The 15,418-nt window shown below is 39.6% G+C and overlaps 1 protein-coding gene across 1 annotated transcript; it reads left to right on the top strand.

Moving 5' to 3' along the window:
• The first annotated feature begins 1,775 nt into the window (after window positions 1-1,775).
• Window positions 1,776-2,285, top strand: LOC107045575 (circumsporozoite protein-like). The gene has a single exon (XM_015267891.1). It carries the CDS (start codon window positions 1,776-1,778, stop codon window positions 2,283-2,285), a length of 510 nt encoding a protein of 169 aa, XP_015123377.1.
• The last annotated feature ends 13,133 nt before the right edge of the window (window positions 2,286-15,418 follow it).

Here is a 15,418-nt window from a genome sequence, read left to right on the forward strand (position 1 = left end):
CAACATCATGGCAGAGACGGATTATGCTCCTGCGCCATTCAATGCGGAACAACTCCTCCGACCGAGAGATGCGAGTCCCAATGTTTTGGGACCCATCATTTTTATATTATTTTAAAATGAATATTCACCAGGTGAATTAATTCGCAGTATGATCGGTAGATTAGGGTGGAGGTAGGAGAAAATCTCGAGGTTCCTCGGAGTGATGGATTGCCCTGATAAGACACTCTTTGCTGGGACGTGTTAGACAGTGCCAGTAATTTTACGCTCTTTGAGCCCAAAAACCATATTCAGTTTTTTGTTTTTTTTTCTGTTGGATTATTGTTGGTTCGTACTGGAGCTTGGGACCAGTCCTGCCATTGCCGCCGTTTCGTTGAGGATTATTCAGCTGATCTAGAAGGTTTACGCGCAACGGTGAGGGTGATTTTTTTTGTGAGTGCTGGCGTGATTTTCCGTTATATGTCTCCAGTGGCCATTTTGGCTCCGTTTGCGTAGAAATTAGATTTGTTCCTACAACGAGGCACTCAGCAGCCATCAGCTGCATTGATATTCTGATGATTATTTTTTTTTGCGTTGTTACATGTTTTGCATTAATTATTGTGTGTTAATTTGAAAGAATTGTGAGTCAATGTTTGGCTCCACAATTGCGATAGTTTTTTTTGTCGCCGTGGCTCTCGCGTTATTCGCGTTCCGATGATCTCCGCGTTCGTCACGTCTTTTAAGCCCTGTTATTAGATTGATTATTGTTTTCTGTTCGTTGATAATATTATTTCATATCCACTCATTGGTGCGGGAATACTTCCCCGTAAACAAGCCTGAAACGCCAAAAACCGTAACGCTAAAACGGGACTCCAGGAACAATCAGCAGCTCATTCCATCCTTATTTCGAGTGAGTAGATGTGTGAGGCCGTATCTGGCCCAACCCATTTTGGAGAGGGTCAGAAGGGTCTGCCTGAAGGTATCCCGCGAATGGGTGGTAGGCGGCTGATTAATCGATTAATTCGCGGTTTAATTCGTGGATTTAATTCGCGATTTTAATTCGCGGTTTTAATTCGCGGTTTTAATTCGCGGATTTTTTAGTGCAACGCTGTAGGACGTGTCTGTTCACGAAGGGTACCCCTCCGAGTGGGTCGTAATTTCATTAGTCGCGAGTGGGTGGTAGGCGGTCGATTCATCGATTGATTGACGGATTTAATTCGCGGTTTTAATTTGCGGATTCAGTTGACGGTTTGATTCGCATGTTGTATTAAGGAGTGCTAGGATTTTTAAGGATAAGAAGGGTAGCTAGTATTTTATAAATGAAAAAAAACATTTAATAATTAAAAATATTATTTATTTTACAATAGACAGGATGAAATGCGTATTACATATGTCGAAAGCGGTTTAATCCCCCCCCCCTTCCTGCTTCTTCTTGATCAGAGTAAGCTAGTTACGCTGGCAAGTCGTTTGCGGACACAGCTACGCCTTGTGCTGCCATTGGATTAATGGTACATCAATGGCACCAACTTCATTACAACCCTCAGGGCTAATCCCCGTCAGGAGCTCTCAGCTCTCTCGAGGCAGCAACATGTAGGCCCTGTTGAGGATGAGCAGCCATCCTTGTGGAGCCAGATCGATGGGTCTGGCTAGCCTCCCCATATGCCCATCCTCAATCCTCCACGTGATGAGCTCATTCAATCGAGCTCTGGAGGTTTGCTGAGCCCAGGCTTCTGGGAAGGTAACTCCAGCTCTCAGCTCAACATATCCTGGATATCCCTGTAAGCAGAGACAAAAAAGTTATGACAATTATTCTGGGGATTGAGAAAGAAGAGACAGTGAGGGCTTGTTACTTACCAGAGCTGGCGGGTAGAAAACGAGATTCTCTACCTCCTGATGATGGTGTTGAGGCTGCTGGGGCTGCTGATGATGGTGGGGCTGTTGGTGGTGCCAAGCCTGCTGGGGCTGTTGATGGTGCCAAGGCTGCTGGGACTCCTGAGACTCCTGATGATGGTGTTGAGGCTGCTGGGGCTGCTGATGATGCTGGAGCTATGGATGATGTCAAGGCTGCTGAGTTTGCTGAGGCTGTTGATGATGCTGGGGCTGTTGTTGGTGCTAAGGCTGCTGAATCTGCTGAGACTCCTAAGACTCCTGATGATGCTGAGACTGTTGATGCTGGGGCTGTTGATGGTGCTGAGGCTGTTGATGCAGCAGAGACTCCTCATGACGCTGGGGCTGTTGATGGTGCCGAAGATGCTGAGGTTGCTGGGGTCCATTGTACTGCTCCTCTTGGAGCACTCTCGCTGGAGTAACGATTTCATCGCTATACCCACTATCGTCATCATCATCATTATCATCATCATCCGTAATCTCCATTTGCTCCTCAGGACTCGGGACTTCATCAATTATGACGACGTCATCATCGTCGGTCTCCATGGGCACTTCCCAATACGGACCTTCCCAGACGATGATGACGTCATCTTTTCCAGTCTCCATCCTGTCGAGTTCCTGGCGGGGACCTCCATGAATGATGACGATGCCATCTCCGTCCTCATCCTCAGCCTCTCCTTCTTCTTCATCTTCTCCGTCTTCATTNCCCCCCCCCCTTCCTGTCCATCCTGTCGAGTTCCTGGCGGGGACCTCCATGAATGATGACGATGCCATCTTCGTCCTCATCCTCAGCCTCTCCTTTTTCTTCTTCTTCTTCGTCTTCATCCTCTTCCTCTCCTACTTCTTCTTCTCTCCCAATATCCATTTCTTGGGTTGGCCCTTCCGCCTCCATCACCTGATGCCGTTGAGCTCGCTCCGCTTGCTCCTCCCGAAGCCGAGTCAGATATTTGGTAGTGGGCTCTTCGAAATCCTCGTCGAGCAGGAACTCCCACATCAAACCCGCTGCAGGATGAGCGGTGACCCACACTGTTGCTGGAGGGTCCAACATCACATGAGCAGCCAAGAGGGGGAAATGTTGGAGAATGGATTCATTCTCCACGTGGAGAATCATAGTCTTCTCCAACTCCTCGCAGAGGTATTCCGCCGTATAACGTTTTACCCACTCCAATGGGCAAAAAACATTCTCCTTGATGGCGACATATTCTTGGACGGGATTCATTGTTACGAACAAACGAACACGAACACTTGCACAAACACGAATGAAATTTTACGTTTTGCTGTCCTTTGAAGACGTTGTGGTGGACTGTGAATTGAGGGTGACTGACAAATGGCATTTATAGGAGTAAACTACCCCCACCACGAGAATTTTTCGGGGTTTTGCACATAGAAAAACGACTAACACAGACCACTTACCTCACAACCAATAAAAGACCCAAAACTTCTTATAACCCAGACCGAGTGCTTCATTACTTTATTATAGAGAATTCCAAAGCTACTATCTGCATCGAAAAATCTGTACACTGCCTCAATTTTCGAATCATAAAACTTGAAAGGGTCATCGATTGGGAAATTGTCGGAAAGGTATACTCAATCCCTCTGGAAAAAATCTGTACTCTACTCTGTTATCTGATCAGCAGATTTAAAAGCTATATGACTCAGAGAGAATATTCAGCGAGAGTAAAAATGTGGAAAGCTGTAGGATCACTCTTATAAGTCATGAGAATTTATCTGAAAAATCTCAAGAGCAGACTAGGATATGATGTTGAAAATACCTTGTCTTCTATCTCACAAAAACTTATTTTACACATGATTTATGACACCCCTATTTTCCTGTATTTCAGCTAGATAAGGGTTAAGACGGTAAAAATAGGTGTAAGAAAAAAAGTAAAAGTATTTCAGACTCAATTTTCTCTCGAGATAAGTGATCTTAAAATCACCTTTTCACAAAAAATTATCGCGTCATCCATGAAAATTTCTGTAAATTGTTTTTCTACATGATTTATCACCCTTATCCCCGAGGATTTTAGCTGGATCAGGGTTAAAAGAGTAAGAATGTAAAAAAGATGAAAGCTTTTCAGACTCAATTTCCTTTCGTGATAAGTGATCTTGAGAATGCTTTTCCCCAAAAATTATCTCGCCTTCTGCGAAAATTTCAATCTTTGTATTTTTTTTCACGTGATTTACCCCCACCCATTGTTTAGACTATAAAGCCGAGGTTTTTCCATGGTTTTCCATCAGTTCTTACGTAAGACTTACGAGTAACGTTTCAATTTTTGTCACGATGAATTCTCTTGTGTGCAAGCAGTGGCTCAAGCGTTTGGAGGAGGAATATGATATCTTGAAGATGGAGCGAAGACCAGCGGAAATTCAACGAAGTCTCCATGACATTCGGGATAAGATGCGAGAGGTCAAACAACTTTTGGACGAGGGTGTATCTCAGGGTCAAAAATTGCGTTTGACATATATGTTGTCGCGATTGAAAATATTCGAAGTTTCATTTAAAGCCTTGGAAACCGTTGGAAGAGGGTTGAGTGATAAGTTAACTGATAGAGTGCGATGGGCGGATATTCAAAGTGTATTTGAAGGGCGCATGAGGACTGGTGTCATCATTAATTTGAAAAAACAAGATTTAATCAAATTTTTGAATGACGCTCGCAGGATGCTCTGTGTGCGTCTTAAAAATGCTTTAAAATGGGAACGTGGTCTCAAAGTGAACGTAGTATTGTCGTGCAAGTATGAAGTTTGAAAAAATGGAGAAATCTTAGAAGAAGACAAATTTTTCAGTACAAAAATGAGATTATCTTGGAATCTACCCACCTCAACCAGTGGTTTGAAGAATTTACAAAAAATAAACTTCTAGCCAAGGTGGATGAACTCCAAGGGAAGGATTCAGGATGGTCACTCCGTGAAGTTATTAATATGGATATAAATATTAATAAATATAATCCATTACGTGGAGGTTCGAGTTTTGTCGAGGTACCCCGGTGGATTCAATTGAAGAAGGCAGTAATCAATGTCCAAAATACGAACGACCCTTATTGCTTCTTGTGGTCCATCATGGCGGCCCGGTGCAATATCAAACATAAAGAACGATCGAATTCCTATCCACCGTCCAGCACAGTGATTAAAAATTTCGCTATGTTCAATTATCCTATGGCTATAAAGGATATAACAAAATTTGAAAAACTGAATGAGATGTCGATAAATGTATATATAATCGACTGTGATGAACACACGGGAAAAGAATCGATCGCACCGTTATATTTGAGCTCGCGATCCCCAACGACACTCCAAGAAGCTGAGAAAACTATTCATCTTTTGATGATTAAAAAAAAAGATGATCAACTACCAACTGAAAGAGTTTTCCATTACACGTGGATCGCTAACCTCTCCCGACTACTCAGCAGTCAATTATCGAAGACTCAACATCGCACCTTTATATGTGATAGATGCTTGTGTCATTTCAAAAAGGAGGAATCTTATGCAAAACACAGAATGGATTGCATATCCATAAACAAGTGTCGCATGATATTCCCCGCAAATAGTGATAAGTATTTAAATTTAAAAATTTAAAGCATCAGCTTCACATGCCATTTGTTGTATATGCCGATACGGAATGTTTGTTGGAAAAAGTGCCTTATGACAACAAGAATCAGCTTCACATGCCATTTGTTGTATATGTCGATACGGAATGTTTGTTGGAAAAAGTTCCTTATAACAATAATGACAATACCAAAATCTAATACTAAAATCTAATCAAAAAAATGTGCCATATAGTGTAGCATATTATGTAAAGTATCACTATGATGACTCAAAGTCTGAACTGTGTGTTTATCGGATGCGGGATTGTATTGAGTGGTTCATTGAACAATTGCGTAATTTAGCAGTGAGTGTAGATACCGCATTACAACGCAATGAGCGCATGTATTTGACGGCAGATATGTGGAAGGATTTTGATGCAGCAAAAAATTGCTACATTTGTGGAGACATTTTCACAGATAAAGCAGTGAAGCACCGGGATCACTGTCATTTCACGGAGAACTATCGAGGCCCTGCGCATCCGGGCTGTAATTTGAACTACAAGGAGTCATGTACAATCCCCATAGTTTTCCACAACTTATCTGGTTATGATTCCCATTTTTTCATAAAGGCTTTGGCCAAACAATTTGAAGGTTCAGTGAAATTACTCCCTATCAATAAGGAAAAATATATTTCGTTTACAAAATCAGTGGAAACGACAAAAGTCCACCTGAGATTTATTGACTCACTTCGATTCATGGCGAGCAGTATAGGGGGTATTCCATGTGAACTCACCCAGGTCAAAACCCTCACCATCGTCAATCATATTGCCGATTTTTCCTGTGGTTGTATATGGAAAAATATGACTTCTCAAATTTTTTCCGATTTTTTGAGGGATTCTGTGGGCACCCATGTCTTTTTGCAAGTTTTATCTTCAAATGCCTGTAACTTCCGTAAAAACCAACCGATTTGAATTTTTTTTTTACAAAATGTGCGCCTTCGAATACACTTTCCATATAAAAATATGCCAATTATTTTCAATTCATTCTTCCATCGATTTCCTCAGAAAAACCTCAAAAAACTTCAAAAAACGAGTCGTTTTCAAAGTTGGAACCTTTTTATATTTTTCAAAAAATTTCAGTGAGTATATTGGACCAAAATAAAATTTTTCACCAAAAACCAAAGTGGGGTCTCTATTAGAATACACCACTCGAAAAGATTTATTGTTAACGAATTTTCAAAAAATTATCAAATTATTCCAGATTCAAATATAATGCAGTGATTCTTCAGGCGGTAAATTCAAATAATGCTTCTGCGTTCAAATGCGAAAAGAATTTTGAAATTTTTAAAATTTTTCATCCCGGATTCATATATTCAAATTTGAAATGACGGCCACGAAATGGGAAGTCCACTTCGGCCTTTGGTGAAACATTTTGTTTTGGTCCAATATATTCACAAAAATTTTTTGAAAAATATAAAAAGGGTCCAACTTTGAAAACGACTCGGTTTTCAAGTTTTTTGAGGTTTTTCTGAGGAAATCGATGAAAGAACGAATTGAAAAAAATTGGCATATTTTTATATGGAAAGTGTGTTCGAAGACGCAGATTTTGTAAAAAAAAACTCAAATCGATCGATTTTTACGGAAGTTACAGGCATTTGAAGACAAAACTTGCAAAAAAACATGGCTGTCCACAGGATGCCTCAAAAAATCTGAAAAAATTTGAGATGTTATATTTTTGCATATACAACCACAGGAAAAATCGACAATATGATTGGCGATGGTCAGGGTTTTGACCTGGGTGAGTTCACATGGAATACCCCATAGATAAATTGTCATCATATTTATCTGATGATAAAAAAATTATTACGGCTAATTATTACACCAACTTGAATCAGTTCAAACTCGTCACACGCAAAGGGGTATTCCCATATGAATATATGGATTCATGGGAAAAACTTAATAAAGGAAGTTACCCGGGAAAGAACATTTCTATTCGCAATTCAATGATGCTGACATATTTGATGAAGACTACAGTCATGCTTGCAACATTTGGAGGAATTTTGACATCAAAACTTTGGGTGAATATTCCGATTTATATTCGAAGACTGACGTGTTATTATTGACTGATATTTTCGAAAATTTTCGAGAGTTGTTTTCAAGCATATAATTTGGATCCTCTTCACTATTATACTGCATCCGGACTCGCTTTTGAGGCCATGTTGAAGATGACAAAAGTAGAGCTGGAGTTATTTCAAGATCCAGAGATGCTGCTTTTCGAATACCCAGAAGAGTTACACATGAACCATCGAGATTTGCCTCTATGTCCTGAACACATTGTACCCCCCAACGGGGAATCAAAGCAACCAAAACTTCTTACCACTCTGAATTCGAAGAAGAATTATGTCATCCACTATGAAAACCTTAAACAATACTTGAGAGTTGGTTTGAGGTTGACAAAAATTCATCAAGTATTGAAATTTAATCAGAGTGCCTGGTTAAAAAAATAGATTGATCTCAACACAGAATACANTCAACACAGAATACAGGAAAAATTCCCCGAATGAGTTTGAGAAAAATTTCTACAAACTCATGAATAATGCAGTGTTTGGGAAAACGATGGAGAATGTTCGAAAGCAAATGGATGTCAAGCTGGTGATAAAGTGGGAAGGCCGTTGGGGGGCTGGAACCTGGATATCAAAACCCAATTTTCACAGCAGTGTAATCTTTGATAAGGATTTAGTCATCATCCAAATGAACCGCACACAAGTCAAATTCAATAAACCGATTTACGTAGGTTTTAGTATTTCAGATATTTCTAAACCTTATATTTATGACTTCNCACAGAATACAGGAAAAAATCCCAGAATGAGCTTGAGAAAAATTTCTACAAACTCATGAATAATGCAGTGTTTGGGAAAACAATGGAGAATGTTCAAAAGCAAATGGATGTCAAGCTGGTGAGAAAGTGGGAAGGCCGTTGGGGGGCTGGAACCTGGGTATCAAAACCGAATTTTCACAGCAGTGTCATCTTTGATAAGGACTTAGTAATCATCCAAATGAACCCCTCACAAGTCAAATTCAATAAACCGATTTACATAGGTTTTAGTATTTTAGATATTTCTAAAACTTATATTCATGACTTTCATTATAATTATATCAAAAATAATTTTAATGAAAATGTAAAATTATTGTATACAGACACTGACAGTCTCATCTACCATTTTTATACGATTAACATTTATGATTTTATAAGTAATGATCTGCAAGAATTCGATACCTCAGATTACCCTGAAAATAATGCATATGGCATCCCTCTTGTAAATAAGAGAAAATTAGGGCTTATGAAAGACGAAAACAATGGGAGGATTATGACAGAATTTATAGGTTTAAGATAAAAAATGTACTCGTTGAAAGTGTTTGGAGAAGAGCGATAAAAATCTCGAGCAAAAGGGGTAAAAAGATCCGCCCTCAGAGCAATCACGTTTGACGTTTACAAGTCGTGTTTAGAAAATCATCTAAATATATCTAGACCTCAAAATTCGATAAGATCTATGCAGCACAATGTATATACGATTAACCAGACAAAATTAGCGTTAAGTTGGCATGATGATAAACGTATTCTCATGCCAGGTACTCGTGATACTTTACCCTACGGGTTCAAAGGATAATGTAAATATTGGGTTAGGGAGAAAAAAATAAAACATAATTTTTGTGCAAAAAAATGACATTTTTATTTAAACAAATCATACTTCAGTTTGCCTCCATCTTATAATATTTATGGTAGAAGTTGGCATTGTCCATGGAACCACCGCTAATAGTCCAAGACATACCACCCCCAATCCTATTGACATTAAAGCAAATAACATTCCGTGAGATTTATGGTCTTGCGCATGACCATCACATTCATGTAAAATTTCTTCAAGTGGTACATAATATTTGGGGAGATAATGGAAACACTTTCGTTTATATACTAACGTTGTCACATTAAGATTCCATCCAAAAATTTCTTTGTCAGATTTTTTCACATTGTCTTGAAATCCTAGCATTGTTATCGATGATGTAGATGCTTGACATCTCTCTTTCAATTGAAGTATTCATACTCCTGAGATATTTATGGCGTTAATCCACTGATCCTCACACCAAATATCCACTTTCTCGTTTTGGGGTACTGAATATAGCCATCCTTTTTGAGTTTTTTTCCAATGAGAATTATAAGTCGAGCTGATCTTGATGGGGCAATTACCAAAAAGTGATGCTAATGAGTTATCTTTTTCGAAAATCATCGCCTCACGAATTGGATGGGTGTTGATATCATAAAATGGATACTTAAGTTCACAAATAAAGCGATAATCATCGGTAATCCCACAGTGTGCGAGATCCTCAGCGTGTGCCAAAGTATAAAGGTCTTGGCCGAGTAGCAGCTAGTCAGCCCGTGGTTGAATGTACGCCGACCCACGTTTATGACCGAACAATTGAAGCGCTGGGAGAGGGTACATTTTGAATAATTGGTAGACTGAGGAGGTAACTAATGGGATCTTGGGAATGACAATTAACTCCCCTTCATGAAAGCCTATTTTTGTCTTCGAAATTTCCAGTAATTTGTCGGTGTTGAATTTATCAGTGGGAATGACGACAGAGGCATCTCGATTCACAGTTGAAAAAAGATTTACAGCACTTTGAAGTTCTTCAAGAGTGAATAATTGAGGGTGCACAGCACCTGTCTTAGCTAATTGCACTATGTTGATAATTATTTTCAGGGTATGAATGTAATTGTCCAATTCCTCATCCAAACTGTCAACCCAATCTCGTATTTTATTCGACATTAGTTGATATTCAGCACTGTTAAAAGTTTCATTTTTCATCAGCTCCTTAATTAATCGAGCCTCTGCATCAACACCCCCAAGGCTTATTGTGCTTTGATTCTCCAATGCCTTAATTGTATCACAAAAATGATGCAGTGCTGATTTAATTAGGTGCAGCTTTTCACTAGTTTTATCTGATATTTCTTCATTGCCGTGTAGAGTTCCCAAAGCCACATCCTTGGTTTGCTCTTCAATACTGGACTCATTCATGAAGAACAGGAATCGAGCTATATACTTTTCCACGTTTCGATTTTTTTTCAGGATATTTTCACTTTGAAGAACTTCTGCACATTGTTCAGCTTCTCCATAATTTTTACACTTTTGATCCATATTTTCCAGTGTTTTCGGATGAATTAATGGTCGTTGATCGATGAATTTTCTCCAGTCAATCCGAGTGGTAAGTTGCCACTCACCTGTAGTGAACTGCACATCACCTACGGATTCGTAGTATAGTCCACTTCGACTGAAAATCTCAGTATTGAGAAAATTTTCACTCCGGCAGGAGTATGTCGCGAGGACTAGTAGCACGATGATTTTCACAAGCATATTGTTGAGTTGAAATCACCAACTAAACTGTTAAGGATGAAAATAGGCTGACTGTTTAAATAGTTTTCCCCCCTCTCAATCTTTTTTATTCATCAGCATCAATCCAGCTATTGTGGGTGTTATCAAAGCCCAGCCATTTAACAAAAAGTCTATTTCCAGTTTTTTTTCAATACTTTTTCAACAAAATACACGTCAGAATGTTTTGTTTTCAGTAATTCTTCTTCATAAAAATTTCCACTGATCAATTCATTTCTATAATCTTTCAATTTGTATGTAACTGGATTAGTATTATTAATTTCTCGGATAGTGAAAATTTCTGTAGTCCAATTGGGGGTATCATCTTTTTCAAAAACATATTTGGCCTTGCTTATGCGAACTTTATCGCCCACGTGAAAATTTGGCTGTCTGCTATTCACCCGAAAGTCTGCGTAGAGAAGACGTAATTTCTTGGCATTTTTTGTTGTCACATCGGCAGGCTTCATACAAATAGTTCGATGTTTTCTATGATTATATTCCCGTACGAATTCTGGCAACATATCAATCCACTTGCAATTTCCACGTAAACTGAACTGAAACCACATTTTACTCTTCAATGTTCGATTGAATCGCTCACATATAGAAGCCTTCAAATTACTGAATGGGGAATATAAATTGATATTATATTTCTTCATTAATGCTTGAAATTCGGAATTGTAGAATTCCTTTCCACCATCAACGTGTAAATGTTTGGGCACACGCCCCTGTTGGAGAATGGAATTCATAGCTCTCGTGACATCTTGGGCATTTTTCCTCATTATCGGCTCAGCCCACGCAAATTTTGAAAACATGTCTATTACAGTGAGCAAAAATCTATGTCCATTATTGCTCTTTGCGTAAGCCGTCATATCCACTAAATCTGCCTGCCATGTCTCATCCAGATCACGAATATTAACTCGTCGTCGGGGGTAATTTCTTCCGGCTGGACGATGCAATTCTGTCACAACATCCAATTTATTTTCTGACATGATTCACAGAATACTCGGGTATTTTTGGCCATACGAGTGCACTTGGTATTTTTTCCACTATTTTCATTAATTTGCCAATCCTTCTATTGGTATCTGCAAATCTGCGTTTCATTTCAATTTGCAAATTATTAATTTTTGTATTCAAAGTCTCCAGTGTAACAGCATCATGTGGGTCCACTGGTGTTGCAAGATTCTTCAGCCTTTTGTCAAGAAGATCGTAATCACCTTCTGCAGTGAGTTTATATCCAACACCTGGAGGGCCTCGATTGTAAGAGCCACTATCAGAGGTTATGTGACGACCGAACACGTCAACACTCATTTCGCAAATGGTAGTAGTTTGCAATATGCATACACTAATATATGATTTCAGCCTCCCGAAGTTCCTCAATAATTGAAATAATTTCATTATCATGACTCGGATTTCCTGCCCCCTGTGAAGCTACAATTAATCGAAGACGGTCGACAAGTTCATTGGGATCATCCCAGTAGACATAATCCACAGTGTTCGGCCGTCGAGCCTTCATAAACGCAGGTAGAAGCCCGGTGCCGGTATACCTGGATCCGGCAAACTGTGAAATATATTTTTCATATTTCTCAGCCTTCGTCTCCCGAATGCCACCTCGAGGTTTATAGTTTCTTTGATGCCCATTAGTTGCAAGTATGATATTTTTATATGCATCAATATCACTTTGATCAATCAAATTGGGATCAGGACTTTTCATGAAGAGAAGCTTCAGTAATCCTTTGGTGCAAGCGTATTTCATGGTTTTCACTTTAATAAATTCATCCTCAAAATAAATGGGTGAATCTTCAATCATGAAATTATGAGTAAGTTGTCGAACTCTATAACCCTTGTCCCATTTTGGTGTATGGATTGGTGCTAAATATTTTCCTACTAGAGTGTCAGCATCGATAACATTTGCTTCTTCTTCAGTGCTAGATAATTCGCCCAGATTGTATGAACTATCAATGCATGAAACTATAGTATTAACGTGAGAATTCTCCAAGGATGAAACTATAGTATCATCGTGAGAATTTTTCAAGAATGGCGTCAGAGTCTCATGAGACACGTATGAAAAGCTGGCGGGAAAAATGAGTGGATTCAAAAAATTTTCATCACATCTTTTGAAGCACATTTACAGTTAATTTTGAGCGATAATAAAAAATTTTGAGTTCGTATACATTCGTCGTAAATGGAGTTCCTGCTACCTTTTTTTGAGACTTAGCAGGAACGAATTAAAAAATGAGCGGAATCAAAAATTTCTTATCACATCTTTTGAAGGTCATTTAGAGTTAATTTTGAGTGATAATAAAAAAATTCGAGTACCTATACATTCGTCTTAAATGTAGTTCCTGCTACCTTTTTTTTGAAACTTAGCAGGAGCAAATGGGCTGAATCAAAAATTTTTCTTCGCTGCTTCTAAAGCTCACTTAGATTTACTTGTGAGTGGGGATAACAAATTTTTAGCGCGTTCACATGCGTCCAAAATGGAGTTCCGGCTACCTTTTTTGGAAACTTAGCAGGAACATGAAAAACTAGGGGCAATAAATGATTGATAAAATAAAATTATNCCCCTTCCCTTCACCATCCCTTCTGCACACAGAGAAAAAAATGGTCTGGAATTCAGAAGGAAATCTTTTTTCCTTTCCGAGAATGTGTTGACATGGAAGGTTGCAAGTAGCGGCATCGTAAACACGGGGAAATTCCACCCCAAACTCAGGAAAGAAGACGATCCATTTAGCCCAGTAATTTTTAGCTGTGTAGTCCAAAATGAATTTTATTCGAATGAAAATTCTATTGATTATATTGAGGGAATTACTGGGCTAAATGGATCGTCTTTTTCGTAATTTGGGTTAGATAATCCAAACCTTGATCATCTACGAAATGAGCGGTGTGACGAGGAAATGTCAAAAGACCTTGTTTGAAACGCAACTAAAATTCTAGAACATTCTGGTCGACCATCGGCCTTCCTCGAAAATCTCCGGGACCCTTCGGGTCATCAGTCATAAGTCACCGAAACACGCGCGAATCAGTTTAGGCGTAGCCTCTCACCGTACAAGTCTATTTCGGGCAAATCACCTGTACAAGTTTTATATCGCACCTCACCGACTACAGTAGCTTCTTGAACCTCACGTAGCTCACTAATAATCAAGTACATCACCGGTCTTTGTAAGATCACCGTTTTGTTCAGTACATCACCTCTGTTGATTAAATCCAGTCTAAATTCAGTGACTCAACGAATTTACAGTGAAAGGCAATCATCAATTTAATTAGACATTCAACTATTGAAAACCAAAGAGTGTAAATTAATTGACAAGTGGTTCGATCTCACAGAAATATAGTGTGATTATTTTAATTCGGCTACAGTAATTTTCCCAACAACTCCATCCACATTTTCATCCCACATCCACCCTAAATCTAGTCATTCTCCAAACAGTGGTTCTTCGAGCCGGATAGTGGGTGAAAACGTGTGAAAAGTGTTGTGGAAAAATCATAAGGACGCCTCGTGTCGAATAAACTTTCGGGGTTCGCACGGGCAACTCAACGGACAGACAGGTTCTAGAACATTTGCTTTGTTTACACCCGCAAGGGCGACGGGGTAACAAAGGACATACCAGTGAAATTCAGTGTCGAAATCGGGAGCGTTCGTGAGTGTCGAGTGTCGCTGAAGCCCATCAACGTTTGGCCCACGGGCACCACGCAATAGGCGACTCACCGAACGTTCAGTAGTCAGTAACTCATCGGCTATCAGTAGCATCTCAACAGCCGATAACTTACAATATCAACAACTTAGCGCAGATTATCACCATGGCAGACGACGCTCAGGTCAACGACCCTAACGAGGAAACTCAATAACAAGAGATCAACATTGAGTAAATTGTGCAAGTCACACCTGATGAGGGACTGTCAACAATAAATGAGGCAGTTCAAAATAAGCCGATCACCACTCAGGAAGAATTCAACAATCCCAACGTTCGGCACATCAACGCAGCCATTTATCAGCAGATCATAAACGAATCAAGAATTATCAACATTTATCGAGGCTTACGCGAGAGGAGTCAACTCTGGCGCTAATTCCAACAGAAGTACATCACCATCAGCAGGCAGGGGAATCCAGGAACTACAGGATTGAGAGTTAAGTATCATCTTCCATTTATTATTTTATTGGCAAGTGATACGTCTCTCACCTTATATTCCTCTCCTTAGCAATCGACGACAATGAGCTCGGCGGCAACTGGGGGAATTTACGCCTCTCTCAGTCGAAAAACGGCTTACCAGAAGGAAGAACATCACCAAGAGGAGGTTCAAGTTTCACCAAAAAAGGGACGCGACCTTCAGATCAACAGTCAGCTCATCAACTACATCGCTAAAAGAGATCATCAACAGATTTAGCAGAGATCGGCACTCTAAGAAAGATTAAAAAGCCGATTCACATAAAAGAAGACTGGTCCATTCAACATTAGCAGGAGGATTGACAACCTAGGCGGTTCACCTCTTGAAATCCTAGAATCTTCAAGTAGTTGGCGCCAACACACAGCAATTATGGTACACTACGAGGTACGTAATTGCACAGTTTGTTCACCGAGGGTTTCTCCAACGGCCGTAAGGAAAGCTTCAACGA

The sequence above is a fragment of the Diachasma alloeum genome, unplaced genomic scaffold, assembly GCF_001412515.2.
Source record: "Diachasma alloeum isolate Michigan unplaced genomic scaffold, Dall2.0 Dall_scaffold_01003, whole genome shotgun sequence".
NCBI lineage: Eukaryota > Metazoa > Arthropoda > Insecta > Hymenoptera > Braconidae > Diachasma > Diachasma alloeum.